General features: G+C 36.8%; 1 protein-coding gene across 3 annotated transcripts in view; it reads right to left on the bottom strand.

Moving 5' to 3' along the window:
* The window catches only part of TENM2 (teneurin transmembrane protein 2), a 541,337-nt gene that overhangs the window by 218,961 nt on the left and 298,598 nt on the right, over window positions 1-23,778 (bottom strand). For all 3 annotated transcript variants that reach the window (XM_075164115.1, XM_075164114.1, XM_075164113.1), the window contains one exon: window positions 19,225-19,434. In XM_075164115.1, the coding sequence (XP_075020216.1) occupies window positions 19,225-19,434 (210 nt within the window). The remainder of the gene's footprint in view (window positions 1-19,224; window positions 19,435-23,778) is intronic.

A 23,778-nucleotide genomic window follows, 5' to 3' on the forward strand; every position in this document is an offset into this window, starting at 1 on the left:
AATGGGGTTAGGCTGAATGAGTTTACCTTTTGAAAGAAAGAGTAGGTTCCTATTCTTCCTACTTGCTTTCAAATGGCTGACTTCCACAATGCACAATGTAAACATCGTTTGGATTTCCACACCTTAATGTCTTTCCTCAGTTTTAAACTTTCCATTACCTCTGCAGAAACAAGCTCTGTCCTGGGCTTGAATTAAATTACAACTACTTTTGAGGGAGAAAAACAAGAACCATTCTTACAAGTTTCCGTAAGATCTTAAATTGTCCTAGCAGCAATGTTAAAGCATTTGCTGTTGACAGATAGACACCGGATAGATTAAAAATCACAGGAGTTAAACTGAAAACAAAACACTTCCAAAAATGAGCATCAGATGCCTTTTTTTCCCTGAGCTGTTTCTAGGGAAAAATGAGTTGCACTAGCCAATCCAAAATTTTATCTCATGTATGACCTAACTTCCTTCCAAAAAGAAATCTGTTACACATTTGCAATAACAGCATATATAGATGATAAAAAGTAGCCTCACTGGTTAATAGTTATTTAAGATCAAGCAATGTAAGTGTTTCTTAAAACTGTGTCCACTAACAACACTTAAACTAATGGTGTTCCTCCGTGTATTTTTGTTTGGATCTAGCTTATTCCAAACCACGTTTCAATAATTTGGAAACACAGCAAAACCAGAAAAACATTAGTTTCTACCTGCAAAATGTTACCAAAAAAACCACAGGAAAATCTCTTGGACGTTTCTTACTGAAAATTTGATCTTATAGAAAATCAGCACTGCTTTTTATGGCTTGGATCCTATCCCTTGCTATATGGGCACAGAAACATTTCTAGTATACAAGTGGTGCGATGTATTGTTTTTCTTTACTTCAAAAAATAAATTCTAATCATATGGGTAAACTTTCATGCTCTAAGTGAAAGCATGTAGGTGTTCTGTAAGAAAATAGATAATTAATATACTATACATTTTTTCAGAACATGGTTATGATGTGTAATGAATGCTTCGTTTGAAGTGCTTCATAATAGCATTTTTCTGTATCTTTTTGCAGAAATTGCTTACAACACAGTGCAATTTGAGCAGTGCAGCATGACTGACCTGGTTGAAAAAAACAAAAAAACCCAAAAAACCCCAAAGAAACAAAACCCCAACCAACCCACACCTAAATCTTAGCCATTGCTGTCTCCCAGGAAATTGTGACAGATTCTGCGAGAAACCTGGGACCCGTGCACATTAGAAATTCTTTCCTGCAGGGTTAGCAGGTGTGGGCTATGTCAAATAAATTTATTGCAGTCTGTGCTAATAACGAAAATTATAGAAAACCTAGATGAAAGTGCTCTGCATCCAGCTAATTTGAAGCTACCTTATGAGACAATAACAAGCTTCTAACAGTTTTTCCCTTTTTTAAAATACACTAATTATGCTTAATGTTCCCTGTCGCATTAGCTTTCATGGTAATTATATTTCAAAACTTTTGCAATTAGGGTACAGTTAATATTGTGGAATATTGCAATTATTTTTCATTGTGACACCTCCGTTGAAAACTGGTGGCATAATGATCACATTGTTCAACTAAATCAGAACTGTAGAAATATGGCAAATGAACCAATTATACATTATTATTTCTAATTACAGATAATGCCCTTTTCCTTGCTTTTGTCCAGAAGAATTTCTCAAATACCGAGACTCTTCCTAATTTAAAAAAAAAAAACTAACCGATTTCTCCACCTTCATTTTTTTCATATACATAGTAATATATATGTATAGTATGTTTACGTATACTGCACGTTATATATTTATAACACACGTGAGCATGGACATGTGTGTACAGCTACATCAACATATACAGAGATAATTTACAGCTGATACAGGTTCAGTCAATGCTAGCTATAAATGGGAGTACCGCTAAGCTGTACCCCGTGTAAGGATTTTACTCACTGATTGATCCTCAGAGGTAACTTCAAATGCATTACAAATGCACTCTACACTTTCCTAATTCAGCCCCATACTGCCCCAAACAACGTTTCCTTATTTCTGCTCAATCTTCCTCTTTAATAAACTCAAGGTCTTTGGCTCTCTTTCCTTAAGCCTCTAGCTTTCCTTTCCATCATTAAACCTAAACATCAAACCCCCCCGAATTTACAGCCCTGATTCTATGTTTATTGATGCTGAATAAGCTCAAGCACTTGATAAATGACAACAGCAGAAACTTCTAAGAACTAATATATGTAATTGTTAAAATTTGATGTTCACTCCCAGGTTTTGAAGAGGCTGTTTGTAATTAAGCCATCCTATAATCTGGAAAGACAAGAACACTATTACACACAAGTACACGCCGAGAAACACAGTGGAGGAGCTGGAAAGGAACTGCTGAAACAAAACAGCCAGACAGGTAACAGGAGACATTCTAAGCATTTTCAATACCTCAGCAATTGTGAGAGTAATTATCATTTACCAACATTTACATTCTTCATATGGAATTTTAATCAAAGCTCGCTTAATTAAGTTTTCATTTAAATTAAAGTAAACCAGTGATAAATAAATCAACGATCAAATCACTGACTTCAAACAGAGAAGACATTTACCAAAAACCCTGGCTTGCCAAACCCCACCATCTGTACATGTCCCAGCTACCAGCCTAATGAATTTCAAGGTTATGTTACCAAGTAAGATATAATTTCTAGCCAACATCAGACAACGGAAATAAAACATGTATAAGATGTCACACCATTTCTGGCATGAAAAAAATCTGGAAACAAATTTACGTGACTCCTTATTCCCCTCAATAAAGAAAAATATAAGATTAAAGCAGAACTCCTCCAAAGATTATTTCAGACAGAAATCTGAAAATTGCAAATCTCAGCTTATTCAATATTGTGGAGTAAGGTTTTTTAAGAGTAAAGCCTCTTTTGGTAACCTGAACAATGAGCACATTTTCAAAACGAACTGTAACTCCATCTCCTCTGACCCTTTGAAACTCTAAAAGCTGGTTTGAGTGACAGCTGAAGTCCTGAGAAATCTGGCACAGAATATAATTTTTAAGAATGCCTCAAAGTCCTGCCATCACTAATGTCTCAGTCATCACCCACCTTTCCGTCATTTCTTGGCTTGTATTAATTGATTTTTTTTTTTTTCTAGTTTATGTGACTATTTTTCTGGACATAGTATTTTTCATGCAATTTTTGCTTCCGTTAACTTAGACATACAGTCTCCACCAACTGCTGAGCATTGACAAAATACAGGACAAGTAAACTGAGCAGTAGAGCGTGTTTCTCCCACTCCAGGTAACACCACTTAAGTCCCTATATATAGGGGAAGGAGAAGATGGCTCACAGGGATTATGTGCATGCACATATGCATGTTCGATATGAAAATCACCTATAAAGTATACAGGTCTCCAGGCTGGATATGGGCAATAACGAAACACATCTAGCAATATAATTATCTATTAAATAATACCTGCTGAAATATTACTAATAGTAAAATATTATAATAGCACTGAAATAGTTTAACAATGGAGTTATAAATAGTGGATAGCTGTTTAAAAACAGAGATTGAATTATTTTCCCCATGAAAAAAAAATAGTAAGTATTCAAAATAAAGAGCTTTTTTCCCTAAACTGAAGGCCACATATAAGATCAGTGCTATAAAGTCCATCATATTTGAGAATAACTCATCTTCAAAGACTCCTTTAACATATTCTTAACAGGCAAATTCAACACTGAAAAAATTTTAACACAATAACCATTCTGCAGGACACTTAAAATTTTTTGTTTTCTAGGGAATAATTCTGTCAAATTCTTTCAAAATGTTCTGTCACATTAGAGATAAAAGTTTTAAGGTAATGATCACCATAAAAAGTAAGGGCTGTAAGATTTTGAACATTTATGAAATAACGACAATACTTACGTGTACCTATTTAATTGCTAGCTCATCCCCTGCATATGTCTCACGTCTATTGGATCAATTTTCTGGAGCAGTGAAGCATGTAAGCATACGTGTTAATTACCCTATTCTTCGTAATGATCATTTTTTCCATTGGACAATAATATTTGCTTTACTGACAGATGTCAGAATATTCCATTAAGATCTCCAGAGGACACAAAATGTACACTTCATCATGCGACATGCTGGGTAATATAATATTTGAGCACAGTGACCATCCAAATTACGTAAGTAAATTTGAATTGTGTCTTCCATTACTTTTGTGGAAGAAACTTGAATATTCCAAGTTCAGTTAGAAATCCACCGCTATTTTGATTTGCTTCATTACACAATTTAAAAAAAATTTTTTTTAATCAGATGTGTGTTGTGTTTATAAATTGATAGGCAATTTTATTTCCTGAAATCTTTACTATGCAGTTTTAATTCTATGCAAATTCCTGATGAATTGATTAGCCCAATAATGCCTATGTGAGGCATAACAATTCTCTATAATGACATCGCAGAGCTATATGTCGCTCTGAGCCACTGATACTTAAGTAGTCCCAAAGTAAGTACCAATTGCTTTTTGGAGCTCTCCCAATACTCCAAAAAGCAACCTAACTTTATTGTCACTAAAAGCAACAGCATTATATTTCTTTTACTTCTCTCATCTTTGTGAAGATTCAACTTTTTTTTTCCTGGTGATTTGATTTTCATCAATATCAAATCTCAAATGTCTCATGAAAATGATTCAACAGCGATAAACGGAAGTGCAGGAACCTGAAGTTTGATTCTAAATTCAAAAACTTCTTCACAGTACTGCCTCTATGTCTTGACTAAATATATAATGTTTGCAGTGGACCAGCCAATAAATCGCTACTATTTTAAGCTTGATTATCTATTCTTTTTTAAAACCTGTACGCAAGCTTTTAACACTTTCAGCTAAAGAACCGTGGCATAAACATTTCTTCAAAAATCCTACGGTTTACATCAAGACAGCATAAAAACTATCCATATTCTGATATGGATCACTTGCAAAGTATAAGTGGTTTTAATATCCTTACTTGAAATTGTTTAGCAATGAAAACTCCGCTACAGACCACATTCGTTTGTTGGTTTTCATTTTGTAGTTGTGAAACAAAGATCGCCACATGAAAAAGTGCTAAAAGGAGCACTAGGCATTGAGTTAGTGGCTCAAACAAGATTTAAGAACAAATAAAAGCAGGAAAACAGTTCCATCACCTGAATTTTGATGAACAGAGTACAAACAAGGAATCATTAGAGCGCCTTAAACCATCATCTAATAACACAGATTAATAAAAAGCAACTGGGAGAGCAGTAAGAAAATACATTATCTTTACTTTTATGAAGCCTGTTAGAGCAGGCAGGTCTGTGCCACAGGTTGTACCGTGTTTGAGCAATTTGCTGTACGTCTGCTCTAAACGTTCTCCATTGCTGTGAATTTTACTCATGGGAATATTTAGCAATGTTCACATATTGTTATTATACTATTAAATTAACAATGTCTCATATCTTCAACAGATTTCAAAATGCAAATTGAAGGTGGAGAAAGCATCAAATTTTATGCAAATATGTATGTACTTTCATATAGAACTTGGCAATTTCTATAGGAACAGGGTGGCCCGGCGAGTGAGAATCCTGCTCTCATGGTTGGGTTGCTTCGGGAAGCACTGACTGCTTCCCACCTATGACATTTGCTCTGTGTTTGCTTTGCAGGGAGAAAATAAAAACTTTTATCTGAAAAAAGGAACAGGAGTCTAACGGTAGCTCAGACTGAAGACTAATGGGGGGAGATACAGAGAGTTTTGGTGTTGGGAAACACATGGGGGGGTTAGAAAAACTATAGAGAGGAAAGCTCTCTTTTTTCTTTTCTGTTAATTTATTTTTTGTTTTTCTGTTCTTTGATAACACTATGCTTAAACCAAAATCTGAAATGATATAATTTCACTACAATTTTCTCAAACTTTTTAGATGCTTTCTCATAAAACCACTTGAGATTATTTTCTGGGAACTAATTAAATAGATAAATAAATAATTAAAGTGCAGAATTTTTGCATAGAATGAAACCTAATGGTGATATTTCTGTAGATCCTTTTAATGTAAGTCAGCATGCTAGAGCATTGATTTCTTAAAAGAATTGCAATGTAGTTTTTTGTTAATCAAATGAACCTAACAGATTGGTTATTAAAAAACAGTTCAAAATTAAGATTCCCAGAAAGATGACGAAGTATTTAATATATATATTTAAACAACTAGCTGAAAAAAAACCCCAAACCAAAACCACACGCATCCTCCCCTCCCCAAACCAAACAAAACCCAACCACCTAAAGAGAACAAACATCAGACCAGCTATCCAGAAACTGAATTTGGGCCTGCAGACCCCTTAGGAATTTGGAAATTTGAATTGAATCTGCCTATCGTATAAAGAAAATGCTATTCTATAAACCAACCTATACTATCCTATGAAGAAACCATTGCATGCAAAGGCTGCTGATCCAGCAGGACCCACCAGTACTGATTTCCTCAAAGGAATCTAAATGTTAAATATTAAGAAGTTGCTATCATCTGAATTAAACCTGACTGAACAGTTTGACTTCCATGTTACCCAGAAGAGTCAGCTACGCTGTTGGGGTTCTTGGTCTCAATGAGCAATTGCTGTAGCTCCCCGGAATAAAACTGCCATGATAAAGAGCTGTGAAACAGTACCAGTTGCTTTGTGACAGCAGGATATTAATGGAAATTGTTCCAAAAAAAGAAAATGAAACAAGACTCTCAATGCATTTGTGTTTCTGGCATGATCTCAGAGGAACTGAAGAACGAAGAATGTGGAATCCTTCCAGCTGTCAACAATAAAAAAGACAAGAAAGAAAAAGAAAGATATTTAGAAGAACTGGTGTGTAGTTGGAAATACAAGTGAAGAAATAAGTTTTGTGGCCATCTATATACTTCTGGATGACAATTTCTAGTGATTTGTATTATATAACTTTTTTCTGTAAATGACTTGGAAGAAGCGGCTGTGCTACCTGTGTAGATGGACTGGGCTTTAGTTGCTGACAGTACACTTTTAGAAGTTCGGTTTCTCGCCAGTCTCTTGAGTCTTTTCCTCAGGTTAGTTTTAAAAGTACAGTCCCTCACCAGCCTTTCTGCAGAACCACCAATTCTTGGTCTGCTCATACACATCCGTCTCCATAACCCCATCATGCTTTCAAGTCAGTCTCAAATTGGCAACTCAGAGTCTTGGAAATTCCTCCTCTTCTTCAAGGCGGTCTGGTTTTCTCTGTGTCCTCTTCTACAGCTGCATAGAGCACTCACAAGTATAACTGACTGGCCTTACCATGTCTACTAAGTTCATGGATTTTAGAATAAATAGCTATTCTTTAACTGGTTTCTGCCTAGTGCCTGCTTCACACCACAAGGAGACAAACTATTCATTAATATCTAATCAAATTTTGCTACGTTTTTAGCTGAAAAAGATAGGGGAGTAAGGGAGAAGAGATTTGGAAAATGCAGAAACATCTAATTAAAACAATAATTATTTCATTTTTGAAATGTTGAACCATTTCATTTGGAAGATTTTTAAGCAAATACTTTCACCTTTCATTTTGAGGATTTGTGTCTGGTTGTTTTTTTTTTTTCCCCCACACAAAAGGAAAGTTAAACAAAAAGGGTGAAACTTAAAATGGAGAAAAAACCCAACCCACATTTTGCTTTAAATTGAAATAATTCATATTGTTTTTCCTAACCAAATTTGCAAATTGAAAAAGTCCAAATTTCTTCTTTCATTCCACGTAAGCCTTACTAATCGCCTTTTTTTTTTTGTTTTGCCTCCATGTTACTCCCTTTTGCTTTTGTAGCAAATTTTCAGCTACACTGGAAATGAAGGTGCCAGGAATTGATGAAACTTGTATCGCAGGGTCACTAGGATTTATATGCACTCCCAAACCACCCCAGTCCCAACCCTCATTCTCAGTGCTTGATAGAATAATTCAAAGCCATCATTTACCACTTCAGCTCTAACTCCCCAAACTCCCTTCTCTTGACTTAGTAAATTATGTTTTCAGAAACCTGGAGCTCATAAACTCATGAAGATTTTACACCTTTTCATGTTTGCTAGTCCCTATAATTGACAGATTTGTGTCAAGTGAAACAATTATCCACCTGTTTGTGGGAACAAATACTAACAAACATGCTCAAACACTGTGTTTTGTTAGGCAGAACATTTCACACTTCATTACAGTCTGTATTAACTGAGGAGTTAGCCTGGTGTTTGGTATGCAAAATTCCCACTGATTCCAGTAGAAAAAGTGATTTGTAAAACCCAAAATAATTATCATGGCCTATACATTACAGATTTAATTAATCCAGTGTACAATATTAAAGTCCAGCTTTCTGAGTTCTCCCCAAATCATGTGAATTAGCAGTTGGGACTTACCATTTTATGATATACTAACAACTGTCCCCCAAATTTGGAGATTCAAGACCAAGGAGGATGTTTCAAAATAAGAAGGACAAAAATCTTTTTCTTCGGGAGTACTGAGACAATACTGAACTTTTCTGTTGTTGTTACAAATGGAAGTTTTGGGGCATGGTAGTTCACAATAAGCCAGTCCCTCTTCGGCAGATTTTGAAAGATCTAGCAGCAAAGTAAGAGTCCAGAGCTTTTAAGGTTTTGGTATTTACAGGTTTCTATACCCACACATTGCTTTTTATCATTTATAAAAGGTCATTCTCGTTTTCTACAGTGTTCTAGTTATTGCTCCTAAATTAACAGAGCATCAAGGACAAAGAGTCTTCTCAAAACAATACAACTTCCACACAAAGTTGCCAATTCTCTTTCCTTTTGATTTACTAGTTTTTTTTTCAGATCCCAGATACGCAAGGTAAGTACCCAGCTATGACTATAATCATAAAGATGCCGTTATGTTTCTGCTTGTATGTATGCATTTATTTATTTATTTCACAAATCATTAGACCTGACCTGAATAAAAGGAGCAAAAAGCTCAATTACTGACAATCACACTGTTACAGCCCTATGATATCCAACACAAATGCATTAAATAGAAAGGAACTATTGTAAAGGAGCAACATGTAAGGCAACACCTTGGTGGGGTGAGGCAGGGACTGAAGGAGAGCTGAATGACAAATAGCACCCTACGTTGATGGAAAAGGTCACTGCAATAAAAGCAACGTAGGGAACTGGGAGCAAGGGCAGCATTGCTACAGGCTGGAGAAAACACAGAATCCAAACAAACGGAACAGAGCGAGATGCAATTTCATTCATGTGTGAATGCCACAGATTGAGCCGTGGAAACATTTGGGGAGCTGACAAAAGGAACAGGATTCTCTCTCTGCCTTGATGTCAAGATATCTGAAAAAGTAAGCATTTACTCAGGGCAGTAATTAACTTCTACAAACATTCAAAGTCCTCAGCTTTTCTGTGCAAGAATCTGGCAGAAAAATAAATTACATATATTTGTAATGTAATAAAGAAGGCAATATTGTTTGGTTGATTAGCTTACGTGAGAAAAATAACCCCTCATCTGTAGTTTTAGTATGTAATTATTACAAACGTAGGAATTACAAACAACAAAGGAACGGGTCAGTTCAAGACTTGCACTCAAACTCCTTCAGTTCCTGAATCTTTAGAGTGGCGTAAGCCAGCTATCCACAGGCGATATCAGGACAGACATGATGCACATGAAGAGCATCACCACAGAGAGAACCAAGCTGAAACGCCACGCTCAGCTCTAAATGCGTCCTGCAACATCAAAGCCTCTGAACATTTACTCGGCCTCCCAACAGAAACCCCACGGTGTGCACCTCCATCATGCTCCCTCTACAGGAAACATTTGTAATCTGTATCAAAATAAAGCAGCTGTTTAATGGAGGAACCACACACTTTTATTACATTTCCACTGCAACAGTGGCTGCACAAGATTGCTGCTAAAGTTGAAACTAAGAAAGACAAAATCCTGGTCTACAAAAGCATGCATCAGCAAAACCCAGCAGAAGATGCAATGATGCAAGCAAAGGCGTCCTCTTTGCAACATGGCTTAATCCATTCGAGGAATTGGATTAGGAAGTAACAGGAGAGCATACTTTGCTTGGTGAGCTGTATTTTCAGTGGAGGGTTTCGTCAATAAAGCTATATGTGCAAACCCTTTTAGTGTACATACTCCCAGCGGGCAACAGGGCTGTTACAGGGAAACAGAAAGGGAAAAATATTCAGAGTAAAATGACAGAGTTCAGATTTCTTTCTGTTTATGCTGAAGGGATATAAAAGACATGCGTGGGAGAACTGTCAGGCAAAGAGTCAGGCATGAATGGGGGGCGGGGAAAAACCAACAGTGAGAATTATTAATAACCACTGAGCAGTTTCTCCAGCGATGTGGTGAGTTCTCCATCTCTTGTAGTTTTTAGAATAAGATTGAATATCTTCTAAAGGAAAAAAAGACCTAATTTGTATTGATTTAATCTTGCATTATATGAAGATAAACTCAGTTTCTAAAGGTGTTAACGTGATCAACAGAGGACATATATTTACAGATTTGCCTGATAAGATGCTAACATTTATAAGCATATTAGAAATAGGTATTATATAACCGTAAATCTATTGAAGCAGTTCTATAACCAGGAATAATAATTAAGCACTAGATAAACTGACAATTTATCATTTAAATAAAGCAGAAATGTATGGCTTTGTCTTATCAAAATCAGGAAATCCACAAGACAAGATACTGACTCAGATGAAAAGTGTCTCCTTGCCTTTAAGTGTTTGTAACGGCACTTATTTGGATTTGTAGGGAGAAAGAATGAAGTGATTAAACTTTTTGTTATTACAAAACCAAACAAACACACACCCCACAGAAATTCCTGTGCACAAATATTGCAAAGAATTCTGAAAAAATTATATCCTAAATTTTAGGTTCTCAATTTTATAATCTGTGAAGCGCACATGGCTTACATGTGCTTGACTCTTCACTTTCAATCAGCTACCAAATTGTGCTGGTGACAGTTAAAAACATGGAACAGCTGCAGAATCCACTACGGAAGTTGTTAGGACAATGTCATTGCCAATGAAAAAAGAGGTGTAGTTCAGAAGATTCAAAACTCTGTATCAGAAGACAAAATTACTAGAAAGCCAGAGAAATTCTTTCCCACACAGCACAACTTACAGCAGAAGGCATTAGCAAGAACAATTTTAGGCTTTTCTACACACAAAGGAAAACCACACAAACAGCGTCTGGACTCAGCATAAGAAAGGGAAGAAAAAAAAAAAAAGAGCTTTTCTGCTTACAATTGTAATATCCCCAGCGCCTTTCAGTTTTCAAGCAAAGTACCAAGTCTAGGCACCCATTTTCTTGGCACAATGGTATGGAGCAACACTATTTAGTCTTTAAGTTTCAAATGCATGACATTTATTAGTGATCTCAAACCAGCTGCTAGGAGACAAAATAAGGATCGGTAATGAGAAAAATCAAGGCCTGACTGGCCATAGTAACTACGTTGTTTCCCAACCATTATGGTAGATATGGTAGAAAACAGCAGAGTAACATGCTGGAGAAAAGGAACCTTGGGAAGTTAGTACCGCCGCTGCTTTGCTGTGCTGCTTTTATTACTACAGAGGCTGCCAGTTTAACATATTTACAAGCCTTAAACTTAAATGATGTAAAAGCAGCCAAGAAAAATCTCTGCAGCTCTCAAAACCATGGTGAGCTTAAGAAAAATACACAAACAACAGAATTAGAATCTGTTCTCAATTCTATAGCTTTTTGTAATGCATTATCGTTTTTATTACCATAGAACCTTCTGTTTGAGATTTGTTTGTCTGTTGCGATTATGAATTCATAAATTAATAAATACAATGTTTCTGCAATATCTTAATATCTAGAATCACATCTTCTGGCTTAAATTCAGACATCTGCTGGCATTGTCAACATATGCTACACAGATTAGCAGCAGCAATAATATCAGTAATAGTTGCAGCAACATGAAGGAAATACTTAAGAAAAAGTACACCCTTCAGTTTCAATGGGAAAACATAGTTCATGCTGTTCCCTCCATTTCTAATTCCAATCCAAAGCTCTAAAATTAGAACTAGTGCTCAAGAGATGCAATAGAATTAGAATGTGACTGGCCATTAAGGATTTAGAGAATTTAAGTATTAAAAACAAATTGGGAAAAAACAATCTATTTGAAGACCTTGCTGCTAAATATATACACTGTTTAAAACAATATATATAGTAAGAGACTATTGCTTAAAACCTCAAAGCTAGGAGCCAGTCTTCATAGCATAAACAGTAGAAACCAACAGGTTTTACTTTCTATTCAATCTTTTCTATTGTAACAGAGGAATCTTGATTGGACGTTGTCACCTGCTGAAGAGAAGCCTTTGAGAAACATACGGTGGTTTATGCTCTTCAGCTACATTAAGCATTAAGGATAGAATTATTCAAATTAGCGTTACTTTCTTCTACTTCTGGGGCAGCGCATAACAGCCATGGGTGCCAAGGTAGGAAAAAAGCCTATTACACTGAAATTCTCAAAAATAATAATAACAACAATGGACCCAGAAACAAACATATATAATTTCCTCTTAATTTGGAAATAGAAATTAAAATGATAATCTGCAACTCTTTTTTTTGCATTGTTGTAAAACGCCATCAGAAAAAAATTGCTTATGGTATTCCAAATGCAAAAATCAAACCAAAACAAAAATTTTCTGCAAGATTAAAAATAAATCTTGATCAAGCATCCTATGCTTGTTTTCTGTGCAAGTGTGTGGGCAAGACCTCTACCACCTGCAATGACAGTACATGAGCAAAACATGTTTGATGATGCCATACCATGTGGATCAAGAGAGAATGCCCATGGACTTTGAGTCACCACAAGAAAGTTGCTTTGAATCTGAGCAGAATTAAATCTCACCATTTTAATAGTCAACACTGGGAAACTACAAAACCTCTGAGAGCGTGGAATGGAGTTATCTGTACCTTCTGTTGGGGCCGCACAAGGAGCTACCACAAACCTACTCATTAAGTTCTGTCCAGCCTTGTGCCATATAAAGAACCCATAGGTCCTCCTCACCTCTGAAAGGTACTAACTGCTGAAATTGTTACAGTGGATGTTTTTGAGCATTTCCAGGGATGCAGGCTTTACAGTCCCTCTGGGCAAACTGTTCCAATGCTTGATCTCCCTTCATGGGAGTTTCTTCTTATGTTTAAACTGAATTTTCTGTATTTCAGTTTAAACCCATTGCCTCCTGTTGTCAGTGGACACCACTGAGAAGAACCTGTCTCCCTTGTCGTTACTCTTCCCCATTGAGATAAGGTCCCCCGAGACTTTTCTTCTCCAGACTGAACAGTGCCAGCTCTCTCAGCCTCTCCCAGTCTATTAGATGCTCCAGTCCCTTGATTACTTTAGTGGCCCTTCACTGGACACGCTCCAGTAAGTCCACGTCTCTTGTACTGGGGAGCCCAGCACTGGACCCAGCACTCCAAACGTGTCTCACCAGAAGCATCACCTCCCTCGACCCCGACGGCAGTGCTTGCCCAATGCAGCCCAGGGTGCTGCTGGCCGCCTTTGCCCCAGGGCACATTGCTGCCTCACGGTCAATCTCTTGTCCCCCAGGATCCCCAGCGGCACTTCTGCATAGCTGCTTCCCAGCTGGTCAGCCCCAGCACACATTGGTACAGGGGGTTACTCCCCCCCAGGTGCAGGACTTTGCATTTCGCTTTGTTGAACTCCCTGAGATTCCGCAGAATGTTTAATGCTCAGTATTGAGCCTGGTTGATTGTGGAATAGTTCCTCCAGCGATCCAGCAACTGGGTATCATGCTGGGATAGCTATGCATGCCTAGGTTTCTTATCTACAGTTCAAACCCATGTCTTTCTGGCAATAAGATGAAGGTGCTACCTACTGAGATATCCAAACTCTTTATTTAGTCTCTTAAGTAAGCCAAAGTCAATCCTTTATGAGAAAAAAAAAAGAGCTATGGGTTCTAGATATTTGGTGCTACTTTATTTTCTGTCATGTAAGTTGGCAGATACAGAAACTACCTTCTCCATTCAGTAAGGGGTGATACTTAATGATCTGAAGGAGATGTAATTATTTTTCTATAGGATTCATTTATTTCTTAAAGATGACTATCTTCTGTATGGGTTTGCATTATACACTAAAAACTGGAAATATCTGTTTATTTGATGCCAGATTGTAGAGGGTATAAAACATACACTTCCAAGCACTCCCAGCAGAGGATCTCAAATAAGACCTTCAGCTACAGTGCGTTAGTGAAAGTTTTGACTTTCTTCAGGAAAAAAAAGATTTTTACATACTGGATTAAACTGCAAGGAGGCGGTGGTAATTATACATTAATAATTACGAAATCCTATAGACAGGTAATATCTGTTGAACACAGGAGATCCTTCTAGATACTTATACTGAATATAATGAATATTGATATTTTACATAATAAATTAACGCAAACTAGGGTCATAAGCATAAAGAGTCTTATTCTTTATTTCAACTCTAACTCACAGACGACACTAAACAACAATTATTTCACTCAAGCCAACCTATTTCTCCATTCCTCTCTCATTGCTGCCAATAACTGCTTGTGAAAAAAATCAAATCAAACCCTGTCTCCTAAGCAGTGTCCAAACTACTCCGTGGGCAAATAACATTACATTGAGCCAATTGCTTTGTATTATTGTCTCTGAGCCAAAAAGACGTGTTAACACCGACAAACTGGGCATGATCCCCCTTCCAGTTAAACTTCAGTAACTTCTTGGGAATTGTGATAATATCTAATGCACAGTTTAGAATTTTCCCAAAATCAAAATACTCCGAAAAATCATTCTGCATCTACTTTCTCATTGTTAGAATGGTTGAAGATGATGAATGTATCCAATTATGGATCCATTATATCAAAAACTATTGTGCAAGTAGGTATATCCTAGGTGTTTTACTCAGGTTGAAAAACAAAACAAACAAACAAACAGTTTTTCTGTTGGCATTCCAAAATTTGATCTAATAGGAATGAATCCTATATAAAAAAGTAAAGGCAAAGGTGCTGGCAACAAAAACCCTTATCTTTTTTCTATGTAAGATTGAAAAACAGACTGTTATATTGTATTACGACTGAAGCCATTAAAATGGCATTCCAACAAGATAAGTCATCGTATATTACCAGAAAGAAAATACATACAATATATACAGGAAGAAGAAATAAACCTATTCCTACTGTTAGCTGTAAGAAACCATTCTAGAAAATGGTGTGACAGGAACTGACCTTCTTTTAAAAGAGGAAAAAAAATCCACTAACTTTTCATGGATAAAAGGTCTCATTTCCTTCTATAATATTTGTGTTTTTCAAAATACTATCAGCAGGTGCACCAGATTTCAAAAACCTCTTGTCCTTCATCACATATAATTGTGCTGCATATTATATTAAGAAATACAAGCAGAGGAATGTAAGTGATGGGAGTTCAATTAAAAACAGCATAATATCTGTTGCATAGAAAATGATTCTGCAACTGAAATCAGGTTCTAATGAGAGAAAAAAGGAATACATTTTCACATATTTTTAATTACACAGAATTTCCTCAAACATGATTTTTAATAATATATTCCATTAGGTTAACATCATATTTAAAGAAAGTGCATTTTCTGATTTCATTTTAAGTCTGATTTTGAGCAATTATTGTGTCATTGTTCTGCAGTAGAAAGGTTGAATTCATTTACTGTGTGGTTATGCTAGTTATGATTGATGTCGCTTCTCCAAATGATAAACCAATCACCCCGATGATGTAATGTCATTTTAAGAGTGCTATAATCACATTTCTCTCAAACTGGAAGCTCTGATGAGTTCTAACAAAGATTTATTGTAGATTAAAGGCCTTCGTAATATCAACAATAGATTGCTCATTTGATGGAAGATTTGATTAGGTAATTTTTTTAGGCAAATGAGTTTTCCAGATATATCAAGAATGGCTATTGTGAAGGGCACAGGGCAGTACATGTGGATGACTATCACCTCATATCCACGAAGACTCATCTTAAACTTGTTGAGGAGCTATCCTGTAATTGTAGAGGTTGAAGCAAGCATAAGTGTACAATCAGACAAACAAGAGGACACTTATTATATAATGTAATCAGTACGAGACTTCTGCAATATTTCTTAGCACATACTTTGAAGACTGTGTGTCGTGGTTTAAATGTTTAAAGAAGAACTCAGGAAGTGCTAGCAAATATTTATTAACGATCAAATATTATCTGGAATATAAGACTTAAATCTAAATATCTTCAAATCTTCCTTTTTAACCCAATCCCAAATTTAAACAAAATATTTAAATTTATTTACTCTCTCCTAAATGTCTGGATTTATCTTGCTAAGTTTCCATAGGAACTAAAATAGATTTAAAAAAATATTTAAAAAAAAAAAAAAAAATAATCAAAGCATGGTCTACCTTTCCATATCATGTAGATGGTAAAAGCTACTCTGAAAATCTTTCAAGAATAAGGATGAGCCACAAAAGGTGGCTCACAAAAAAAGGTGAGCTTTTCCAATTTAAGATATATCGGTGGCATTTTCTTATAAACTCTCTAAAGGAAACATTGTGAGAACTACAGAAAAAAATGAGATCGCTAGAAAATGCTTATTAGTTTCCAGAGGATGTATTAAGTCCAGAAGAGCTCATGCTATAGAATACTCTCAGTGGTGATCAAACAATTATGCATGTGTCTGTGGTTAAAAAAAAAAGCTATTTCTTATATCCTGAAAATTGAAAGTCATTATATATTATATGACTATTTATTAAAGAAGGAAATGGAATATTTGGGGGAGAAATATGGTAAAACATAGAATGAACAAATCAGCCATGCATAAACAAATCAAAGCATATCTGAGCATGCCAAAAAGGTTCCTTGGGTCAGTCCACAGTAACAAGTGTGAAACACAAAGCTTTTAAGGATGTAAAGAAACAATGACTATTATTTAAAATGAGACATAAAGAGCTCTTCCATCAAATGTTCAGATGTTGTTTTACTGCAACTTCCTTCATTTGGCTTCATAAGAAAAGCCGTGCTGGCTCACTCAGTCTCCAACAGTGGCTATAAGTACCATGTACCAAGTATTCAAGTATCCTTCAAGTCTCTTTTTGTGGTTCACGTTCCCTGACCTTGATTTTCTTCTACTCAGCAACCCTCATTGCATCTCTCTCCCATTTACTTCTCCCATTCTCTTTAAAAACCCTCGTAAACTGTTTGATCCATTTGTCCAGACAATGTTCTCTCTCTTGTTCTTCATTCCTTTCTTCAGCTGTCAACATTCACCTGTTCCTGAGCTCCGAGATGAAGCATGCACGTCCCCAACAACCCACTCCTGATCGGTAATGGTCTATCACTAACCAGTGAACCAGAGCTGCTTTCTCCATATCACTTTACGTTTCTCTGCCCTGAATTTCCTCTGCCATTTTATTGCCCTGTTACTTGGTCTCACAAGGTCCTTTTGTGATTCTTCACAGTATGATCTCATCCTTAGCACCCTGCCATCAGCCACCTTTCTTACCGCACAGCTCACCATCTTCTCCAGGTATCTTCACATCCCATGAAAATTCATTGGGGAGCTCCAGGTTCTGCTTACTGTCTTTCAAATAACTACTTACCATCTTCCCTCTTACCCTATGTTAGTTTAGTTTCCTTAAAAGCACTTAGTGACAGATTTTGCCAAGACCCTTTTGAAAATACAAAGATGCTTCATCAACTAGAACACCCTTAGTCAGAAATGGCTGACCACTTCAAAGGACTCTTAAATGTTTCTAAAGCAGGACTACCCTTTACAGAAGCTATACTGACTCATCAAAGACAGATCATATCCACTTTTTTTTTTCCCATTTCTATGGTTTCTACTGAGTAGCCCATTACAAATTTTGAGGTCTGCAGCTCCCCAGATCCCCCTGAACCTCTTAAAAAAACCCGTCAAAACTGGCATCATATTTTCCACCCTCAAACCTCAAGTAAAAAGGAAGCATACTCAATCTCTGAACTATTATTTCCTTGTGTAATTGTATTTTAACATACCTGAACGGATCATAATGTTAAAGGATAACTCAGGATGGAAGCAACCCCAGGGGTCCCTAGTCCAGCCTCCTGCCAAGCAAGGGCAGCTCTGAGGTCAGACGAAGCAGCTGAAGATTTTAACCAACCTGTTCTTGAAATCCTCCAAGGACAGAGACTGTTCTGGGCAACCTCTTCCAATCCAACGCTTAGGGAAAAAGTGTTACCTCTGACTCTGAATCTTATGTTTCAACTTCTACTCATTGTCTCATCCTCCCACCACGCACCACCAGCCACTGTTTAAAAGGCATCGTTCAAGGGTGTATGCACCACAAAGGCCAACAGTTCCACACCACGTACCATCTCCGATACTGTTCAGATCTGTATTGTTACAGGAAAGAGCGACCTTGAGCAGATCAGAAACTGCATATAAGAAATAAACTTGTAGTGTTCAGCTAAATAGACAGGAACTGCACAATAGACATCTATGTTCAAAAGAAAAAGCAAAAAATAAGGAGCTATAATAGCCTTCTTTTGTTTTGCTTGTATTTCTAAAAAGGGATCGCATCTTCATTTCTCAAATTTTGGCTGTCAAAATGAAAAGTCAGCATCTGTTAATGAAAAAAAAAAAAAAAAGAACAGAAAAGAAAAGAAAGCACTACAGATTATATGACCGATAGCAGATTGCAAATGTTTTAAAACAGTAGCCTGAAAGACAAGAATTAATTTGCTGAAAAATAGCAGTATCTTAGTTAAATGAGACGTTGGGAGTATAGAGTCAGACAGATTCTGAAACAAGAACAGACATAGAACGGCAGAAGCAACACACATTTTTAGATACAGAACCTCATCACCTACATGAGACTAGCCTATGCAGAACAGAGAACCATTGTGTGTACACCTCTCTTTTACAAGATGCATCAAGGAGCAGGAAACCTACTTCAAAAAATGAATCCCTCTGATGACAAGAATTCAATAATATTTTTTACACTACTTATAACAGTCCTAAAATGAAAAAGCTCTCTATAGTGAAATGAAGGAAAAACATATATGATGTATGATGTTTCCAGAAAAGTTTCCTTGAAATAAAGCAGTAAGGTTTTTGTTTGCCTCGTTTCCATATATGCTTTCAATTTCGTGGTGATGTAAGAACACATTTGCAAAAAAATGCATAAAACTGGCACAAACATGTCACAAACAAACTCCATATGTTTGCAATTTTCTTACCGCTGCTGGAAGCCTGCTGTGGCCCTGAACACGCTCTTAGCAGATATGAATTAGGAGAGAACTCCTCATCAGGATTGGTGTCCATGATTTGATGGGACGTATTGCTGTCTAGCAATGGCATCTGGCAGCTAACTGGTGGAGGATTATGAGAACTGGGCAGCTGAGCAGATGGGAGAAGGCTAGACGAGGATGTAGGTGGAATGGGACGACCTGGGAAAGAGGACACAGGGATCAAAGATCAGCAATGAATGTAATGAAAATAACCAAACAGCCAAGTAATTGCACTGTAACTGCCCATCGTACATATGATTACTGCTGTGCAGAGCCACAAAATCTCTCCACTGGTACGAACTTGTCCCTTTGTATCGTATTCAAGGCATTGTGAGCAGCTATGTTGTGAACACATTCCAAAAATCTCTCCACAGCATCAGCTTGTAACTCATCAGGTGAGCAGATGCTGGGTGAAGGAGGGCAACCGCCCGCCACTGGATGGGACGCGGTCCGTTCTGCCTGGGCACCGACACACACGGCAGCCAAGCGCTGAAAGGCCCCAAGCTGCCTTCTCAGGTGCTGCAAAATGCAAGTGCATCAGCTACGTATTTTACCAGAAGAATTTCCACAGAAATAGGTTTTTTGGCTAAATAAGACCAATGAGAAAGGGGACTATAATGATTTGATTCCTGGAATTACAACTCACGTCTGTAATCATCTCTTAAAATAATGGTGGTCTGATTTTTTTTTTTTTTAACCAGGGAAATTGCTTCAGTACAGGAATCTATTAGAAGCATGTAACAAAAACCATATGAAGGCTACCTCCAAGCAAAGGTTCTTTCTATATTGTTGTAGATCTTTCCAAAACCCACCAACGAATGTGAGAGGAAGCAGAGGGGACAGCAGCACTGAAAGGGAATTATTCCATTTGTAGAGATGGGCTAAGCTGGAATATAGGTCGGAAACTCTAAGCTTTCCTGTCCTTTCCCTCTCATTTCTTTCTGCAGTGGTGCTATAGGGACAGAATTTCCTGCCTAGCTCACCAGACAGATTAATTTCAACTCTGAAACCCAATCCTTAATGTGTATGATACACGTCAGCCCCCTGTAACAACATATATTTGGTCAACCAAACTAGTGCTATCAAGTCAACAAAAAACCCCATTCACACTTATTTGTTCTTTGCTTTTGTGAACTTTCCTCTCATAACTTTATATCAATCCATTCCATCAAATGCACAGATGAAGACAGGTTTTGGGGTTTTTTTTGCATTAGCTATTAGAATATGACCAGTTGTAGGGATGAGAGGAAGAAGAGAGACACGCATTCTGATCTTTGCAAGTTTATCTAGTGCATTGGAGAAATTGTTCATGAATAATTTATACACAGGAAAATATGACCTCTGCGATACTGCCAAAGTCTGTGAGGCAGAGAGAGATCTGCTGCATGCTAGCTACAAATGTTTAAATGCAGCAAAACTACATAAAATGGTGCATCCTTATTTCCATCACTCTTAAAGAAACAGTAGCAGAGCAGATACACACTGGCTTTCTCATTAGTTACATCATCATTTTTGGAATCAAGAACCCCTCACTTTATATGAATTACACTAAGGTTTATACCACTAGGTAATCTTCTAGAGCCACACATCAAATTCCAAAGGAGGGAAAAAAAAACAGAAAATCAAGAAAATGAAAAAAATTCTGGCCATCACATATAAATTATATTTGGGGAGCAGCAATCAACCAAAGGTTTCAACCATAGAAACGGAAAAAAGCTTTGACTGCACGGTACCAGCAAATAGTATAAACTACTTTCTTACCTTCAAAAAGTTTACAATAAAATAAATACTTGGAGATAGGCAAGTGACTATCATGCTTAATTTTTATTATATTTTTAGCACCGGATAAATTGATGATAAGACTAAATGACCAAGTTATCATGTGACAAAAATGGGTTTAAGCTACTCCATAGTAACCCCCATCTACTGTCTTTTATGCTAGAGAAAATTCAATATGCATTGAATATTTTCATTGTGGACTTGCATTTACGAGGAAATAATTCTAATATTGATGACAGGAATAATTACTGTTATTATTCATGATTACGCTATTCTTATGAAATACTACAGTGAATATCCTAAACATTCAAGGGAAGTGATTGAGCAAAACCAGTTTCTAATTATTTATTTGCAGTGTGTTGGAAACAAGCAGAGACGTTGAGTTTGACACACCTCAGACAGGAATGTGACATTGTGACCATTGTGTGCATTTAATTTTCACATATTCTGGCTCTGCTTCAACATTATGAAGTTAGAAGAAGCTTATAAATTCAAAATCTGAATTTACTGTATCATATGGAAATATGACTCTATTATAAAAATATTGGACGTGTGAGGTGAGCAGACGAAGGGAAAAGGATTTTGCCTTCTGTGTAAACTACATATGGCATTTCAGAGAAATTTAGGTATGTTTTTGCAGAATGCATTGAGAGAAATGAAAAAAACAAGAATTCTTTTGCCAGGAAAGCTAATCACATTGTTACCCTCATGAAATAATACAGCCCAAATCCCTGAAGACAAGGTAAAATGTCTAATTACTACAGCTCTGTTTGTAGCTTAGAGGAAACAGAAGGTATCAAGTTGTTAAAATGTTGAATTATTTTGGTGGGAAGTTGGCTCTTGAGGAAGATTTGTCCAAAGCACATGTTAATTGAAAAACATAGATGTCTGTGAGCCATAGAACCTATTGCCAATCTGTCCCGTGGTTAGATTTCCTAATAAGCTGCCAAATTTGATTAAAACTTTTCTTGTGGTTGGGGCATTCTTGATCTTCCTGTCAAGTTGATTTTTGGCATCTACCAAACATTAAACTCCCACTAGAGCCTTTCCCTCTACAGTAGTGGGGTTCTAGCAGAGCTTCTTCTCTCTGTATAGCTCTCCACCCCCACTCCCCGAAACACATAGGAATATCTTAAGATACCCAACCTTTTGTAAAATTTGGTGGGAAGTGAGTTGAAAAATTAGTGAAGAGGAACAGAAAGAGATGGTTTTGAGCTTTGTTGCCTTAGGAAATGAATCTAGAGGATAACTATCTGCAATACCACAGTTGAGACAATGGTTGTGAAACTACCAAAGAGAATAGAACGTATGCAGTTAGGCTACAAAGAGCATGATAAATGCAATTTATTTGTTACTATCTACTCTTAAGTTAGAAATAATGGGTTTGATTCATACTGTTGAATACTAATATATTGGTCAAGTAAGTAAAATGCATTATTGTACCATTTAAAATAACAGACTAAGCTTTACAGCTTTTATAAAGCTGAGCTTCTTGCCAGACCCATTCACGTGCCTGCAGATACCTTAACAATCGTATTTTGAAACTCCCCATCTCTTGAAATGATTTTAAATTTCCATCACTTCACAATGGGACTTGCAATACCCTACAGTATTATAAAACATACCGTATTTATGGTAACATCAGTATTCTATTACACTGCTGTTTTCAAAAGTTAAATCCATAATGTAAACAGGAGTTCGTACAATTTGCGTGACTCTTCATATATTAATATGATAAAGCTTCTATGAATAAGATTTTTATCTAGTTGTGCATTGACAGAAATCCTATGTAATGCATACTTACTTCTATTGACAGCAATAATGTAATTGTGTAACATACCCAAAGAAACACAAATGCTAAAAAGGGAAACCGAAGTCTAAAAGCTGATGTATTACAATTTCAATAGTAAAAGTTAGTATTAGCTTTTCTTCAAATATCTGTTCATATGCGTGTTCATACTGCATATACTTATGCATTGCAAATACTCATACAGATACTGAATGCAGTATTTGTACGGCATTTTTCAAAAAAAGCAAGCAGACAAGAACAAAACCCAACGTTTCCTTCTTTTTTCCGCCCTCTCATTACTTTCTCCTGTCATTTATCTTATCTTACTACTTAAAGTGAAGGAAAAACCTTGATAACTCTTCTTCTGGAGGGCATTCTGATTTGGGATAGCTTTGGGCTTCCATGCTACATGGCACCTCATTCTGCAAGGGCTTTTTTTACCCTCTTATCACTTATATTCGCTTTTTTCCCCTAAGATTATATAGCAGACAGCATAGACTTATTATTTCCATTTTTTTCTTTTTAACAGATTCACATCTTGCTTCATCAGCCCAGGAACTTTCATGAAACCATTCCTCAATTACTGCTACACTTTAAGTCCCTAAGGCTTAAAATCTGCTGTAGAATCAACATTCAAAAATGGTGCTGCGCTGGTAGCTGGTAATGATGCCACAGCTCCACAACCATCTTCAGGAAGACATCCACAGAAGCTGAGTGTGCAGGTCAGACGCAGGTGGGAGGCGTTCCTTAGTCCTCCCTGCTGAGGACAGCTTCGCAGCCAGACAGAGGTTGAGTAAGGCACAACCTTACCAGAGTGAACCTGCCGAGTGTGGTCACGGTACGATGCGGCCATGGGGCGACAGAGCAGACTGTCTCACGCCCAGGCACTTACAAGACAGCTAAGAAGAGTTCTGCTCATCTTAATCACAATAACA

The sequence above is a fragment of the Calonectris borealis genome, chromosome 15, assembly GCF_964195595.1.
Source record: "Calonectris borealis chromosome 15, bCalBor7.hap1.2, whole genome shotgun sequence".
NCBI classification, from domain to species: domain Eukaryota; kingdom Metazoa; phylum Chordata; class Aves; order Procellariiformes; family Procellariidae; genus Calonectris; species Calonectris borealis.